The sequence below is a fragment of the Dermacentor variabilis genome, chromosome 4, assembly GCF_050947875.1.
Source record: "Dermacentor variabilis isolate Ectoservices chromosome 4, ASM5094787v1, whole genome shotgun sequence".
NCBI classification, from domain to species: Eukaryota; Metazoa; Arthropoda; class Arachnida; order Ixodida; family Ixodidae; genus Dermacentor; species Dermacentor variabilis.
The window spans coordinates 198,284,604-198,289,484 of record NC_134571.1 but is presented as its reverse complement, the minus strand read 5'-3'; the positions used below and the strand labels follow the sequence as shown (position 1 = coordinate 198,289,484).

General features: G+C 46.0%; 1 protein-coding gene across 1 annotated transcript; it reads right to left on the bottom strand.

Annotated features, from left to right (window-relative positions):
* Window positions 1-840: 840 nt before the first annotated feature.
* On the bottom strand, window positions 841-4,152 carry LOC142580042 (uncharacterized). Its single transcript, XM_075690787.1, has one exon. The coding sequence runs from the start codon at window positions 3,930-3,932 to the stop codon at window positions 3,546-3,548; it is 387 nt and encodes a 128-aa protein (XP_075546902.1). The 5' UTR covers window positions 3,933-4,152; the 3' UTR covers window positions 841-3,545.
* Window positions 4,153-4,881: the final 729 nt, after the last annotated feature.

Genomic DNA, 4,881 nt, shown 5'->3' with positions numbered 1-4,881 from the left:
AATTTGCGGCCATCACTTTACACAGGAAGAGCACTAACGCAATAGCATTTCGTGAGTTCGGTATTAGGGTAAACGCAAGCGCAAGGGGACAGGGCCTGGGCATTTGACAGTGTCGTTTCACGGGATGAGCAGAAGCGCAAATGTGAATGGTCTGCACGATGCAGCCACCTGGTGGCACAGAGCTCAACCACACATTAGCAGTAACGAAATGTGTTCTTTGCTGCTGGTGTAAATTTTTGGCAGGAGTGTAATCGTCGAGATGTTTCGGTAAATGTTTATAGTGTTTTACACTTGGTTAGAGCAATATTAGCGCTTTGTTTGGCTGGTTAAGCTCTGCGCCAACAGGTGGCTGGACCTTGCAGACCGATCAGGCGGCTCACGTACGTCTACGCTAGAGTTTCTTCATCAGGTTGAGTTTAAGCCTCCAGCCATCCGTCGCAACACCCAACTTGCCTGTGGTTGCTGGAATACCAGACACATTCAGTGCTGCGACAGAATGCTTGCAACACACGCTGCTTCAATAACTCTCGCTTAGGGTAGACTGCCAAGCAGCTGGCAGAGAGTCTGTAGAGAACCAGAAGTCAATGACACAACGCGCCATCATGACACAGAGCCAGTGAAGGCAGAGCTCTGCCCCCATCACTAGGCGAACGCGTTGAGAAGAAATTGCATGAGCATGGAGGAGGGTAACTTGTAATCGGGTTGAAATCTGGTCCAATTGGTACATACTTGAAGGAAAAAAACCAGTAGAAAAACACAAAGGACAAGAGGAGAGGTTCACACTACAAGAGGTTCACACCACATTGTGGTGTGAACCTCTTGTGGTGTGAACCTCTCCTCTTGTCCTTTGTGTTCTTTGACTGGTTTTTTCCTTCAACTAACTTGTAATCATCCGTAGCTCTCTTAATATGAGACGTTTCACAAATTGTGGTGCGAATTATTAACTTTAGCTGTACCCTATGCGTCTACAAAATTTGTCCAAACCGTTTCAAGGGCCCTTTAATCAGGTAATCGAGAAATCCACAGAGTACAATCAGCCTCTCTATATGGCTTTCATAAATTATGAAAAGGCATTTGATTCAGTACAGATACCAGCAGTCATAGAGGCATTACGTAATCAAGGAGTACAGGACGCTTACGTAAACATCTCGGAAAATACCTACAGAGATTCCACAGCTACCTTAAGTTTGCATAAGTAGGAAGATACCTATGAAGAAAGTGGTCAGACAAGGAGAGACAATCTCTACAATGCTATTTACTACATGTTTGGAAGAAGTATTCAAGCTATTAAACTGGGAAGGCTTAGGAGTAAGGATTGACGGCAAATATCTTGGCAACCTTCAGTGTGCCAATGACATTGTTTTATTCAGCAATACTGCTGACGAGTTACAACAAATGATTGAGGTCCTTCACAGAGAGAGTGCTAGAATGGGGTTGAAGATTAATATGCGGAAGACAAAGATAATGATGAATAGCCGGGCAAGGGAACAAGAGTTCAGGATCACCAGTCAGGCTCTAGAGTCTGTGATGGAGTATGTTTACCTAGGCCAATTAATCACAGGTAACCCTGATCATGAGAAGGAAATTCATAGAAAAATGGGTTCGATCGCATATGGCATACATTCTCAACTCCTGATTGGAAGCTTACCATTATTATTGAAGAGGAAGGTGCACAATCAATTTATTTTACCACTGCTGACATATGGGGCAGAGAATTGGAGACTGACAAAGAAGCTTAAGAACAAGTTAATAACCACGCAAAGAGCGATGGAACAAAGAATGCTAGGCACTACATTAAGAGAAAGAAAGAGCGCTTTGGATCAGAGAGTGATCGGGTATAGCTGATATTGTAATTGACATTAAAAGAAACAAATAGAGCTGGGCCAGTCACATAATGCTCAGGTTAGATAACTGTTGGACCATTAGGGTTACAGAATGGGTACCAAGAGAAGGGAAGCGCAGTCGAGGATGGCAGACTAGATGGGCCAATGAAATTAGAAAGTTTGCGTGCACTGGTTGGAATCGGTTGGCACTTTACAGGGGTACACAGGGAGAGGCCTTCATCCAGCAATGGACATAAAATGGGCTGATGATGATGATTCAAATTGTAAAGACGGGTGCTGAATCTCTCTTACAGAATGTAAGTGTCAGAACAGTGGGCAACACTCATGGCAGTAATGGAAAAGATGTGAATAATTTTTTTTGAAATTCCATTTGCTGCCTACTCATATAGTGCCACACTTATGCACCACTTGCAGCAAAGCACGAAGATAAGCAACCTATTTGTCTTTCCTCCAAAGCAAACCTCAGCCAAACACAACCATTGGAACTCTGTCCAAGGTTGCTCTGCCTATGGGTGGTACGCGGTAAATTCTAGTGTATGCTTGCATGGTCTGCTTGCTTAGGGTTAAAACTGCATTATCATGCTTGGCGAAAGGTATATGTGCCTGCTTAAACCCAGATTTGCCTGCACTGTTTTATTTGGTGTTCTAGCTTACATTTGTGTCACCAGCTGCAGATAAGTACTACTTTCGAAGTGCACAAACGTCTACATTCCAGCTGTACTTTGTAAAAGGGCCTAGGGCATCAACACCAGGCGAGATGCATTTACAGCGCTGCTGTAAAATAAATTTTCATAGTTTGCATGCTAAACCAAAGGTAATTTGCGGTGTCTTAAATTAAAACATGTCATCACGTCAGCAGTTTGCCCACACCAATTTCATAGCACAAAATTGATTTAGATTTACAAATTTCCCTAAACAAGGCTTGAAGTCTGTACATCTAAGCAAATTTCCCTGTAGTTTGCAGCAACACACCCCACCTTTTTTTTGTCCCTCATTGAGGGTGGGGCAGAGTGAGCTATACAGACACTGTCAAGGAAAGCAGTGTCTTGTCCTGATGAAGTACTGTTGTCAAAACATTTGTTTGACCACTGTTGATCCACGACTACCTGTGTACATGTATACTGTATGAATGCAAAATTTAACATTTGTGCTAGCCCATTAATGCAATCAGTTCTATTCAGCTTTATGTTTAATGTCAATGTACTCCGGCACTCAGTAACCAGTGGGTTGCGCCCAGGAATGACACACATCCTGCAGCACAGCGGAGGAGCAGCTTAAAAATTAAAATCGCATACAATTAAAGTTAAATGATTGCACAATAAACCAGGGCAATAGAAAAGTACATTCTTGCCCACTTAAAAGCATGTAAAATGAATCAGAAAGATTATATACAAGCTGGAGCCATCTTCTATTGACACCGGTTCTCGCCTCTGTCGCACAGGATGATGATTTCGACGTTGCTGTGGCGCCCTTGGACGCCATCCACACCCTCGGAGCGTACCCCTTCGCCTACACCTTCGCCACAGGTAAGTACGCCTGTTAGTTTCTCTACAAAAGGCACCACGCAACACAGCCAAGGAGAACATAGCGTCATGGCACTGCGGATGCGTGTTGCTTGCAATTTCGCGTGCACTATGGAGGCTCACGCAGTTCGCCGCAGTACGGTCTGCTGCTCCCAAATCGGGCACTCCGTCAGCAGCATTAACGTTGTTCCTCGCCACCGTTTCTAGCCTTTTCGTCGGAGTTTTTACCGTCGGGAGGTCGGCCGTAGGCCATCGCCAAGGCCCGTTCGTGTTTTCGCCGCACCTCAGCCGGTACCGTGGTACGTAGGTGGGCGACTTCGTGGAGTTTCTGTTCCAACAGTTGCTGGAGTGTGAGGCTGCCCGTCGGGCCCTGTTCGTCGACGACCACGTTGCCGTAGACAAGGCCGCCGAACCGAGACCGAAAGCTAGACATGATTTCTTGCGCGAGTTTTTCCTCCACGCCCTCAGCAGAGAGCAGCTTCTCGAAGCGTCGGTTCACTTCTTCCAGCGCCAGGTCGAGGTACAAAGCGCTGCGACAGTGCAGCGGCGCGACGCCCTCACCCATGATGGCGGCCAGTTCGAGCGCTGCGAGACACTCGCGAGAACGATTCACGAAGAGTCACGCACGAACCACAACGCCAGCTCGGAGATATTTAAAGCCTTTCACCAGCAAGCCATAGAAAGAACCAAGCACTGGACCTTGCACTGGACGCAGCGGTAGGATGGCCGACATTCGTACGCTCCCGCCAGAGGTGGCGCCTCAGTGGCTGGCGTCCTCAGGGTGGGCAACACACTGCGTTTATGATGTACATGGTGAGGATAGAGAGGGCGCTAGAAGTAATATCGGGTTTAATCTCTCATACAAACAGGTGGGTATACAGTAGTAGAGCAGCAGCTCCCAAGTTTATTTTATGTGGACGACATTGTGTTGCTAGCTAACAATCAAAGTGATTTGCAACGTCTGGCTAATATCTGTGGACAGGAAGGCAACAATTTAGGTTTGAAATTTAGTGTTAGAAAATCAGGTGTTATGGTCAGTAGGTCGTGGTTATGGTATTCAATGAAAACAGTGAACAGGCAGTGGAGATACAGGGCCAGGAAATGCCTCGGGTAGCAGAATATATTTATATTCTGTTACCCGGTATACCTTGTTACCTTGGTATACGGATAAACGAAGGCAATAGATATATGGAAACACAGGAAGAAACAATAACAGTAAAGGGGAAGAGAAATTCAGCCATAATGGAAGCACAGAGCGCTATGGGGATTCAATAGGTACGAGGTCCTCCGAGGTATGTGGAAAGGTGTAATGGTTCCAGGACTTACTTTTGGAAATACGGTTGTTTGCTTTAAATCAGGTGTACAATCAGGACTCGATGGGAACCAAAGGTCAGTGGGTCGCCTCGCATTGGGCGCTCACGGGAAGACAACAAATGAAGCTGTGCAGGGTGATATGGGCGGGACTAGTTTTTAAGTGAGGGAGGCTCGCAGTAAAATTGAGCATGAAGAACGGC

Coding starts and splice junctions, on each gene's coding strand:
- LOC142580042 (XM_075690787.1), bottom strand. CDS start 3,932: ATGGGTGAGGGCGTCGCGCCGCTGCACTGTCGCAGCGCTTTGTACCTC.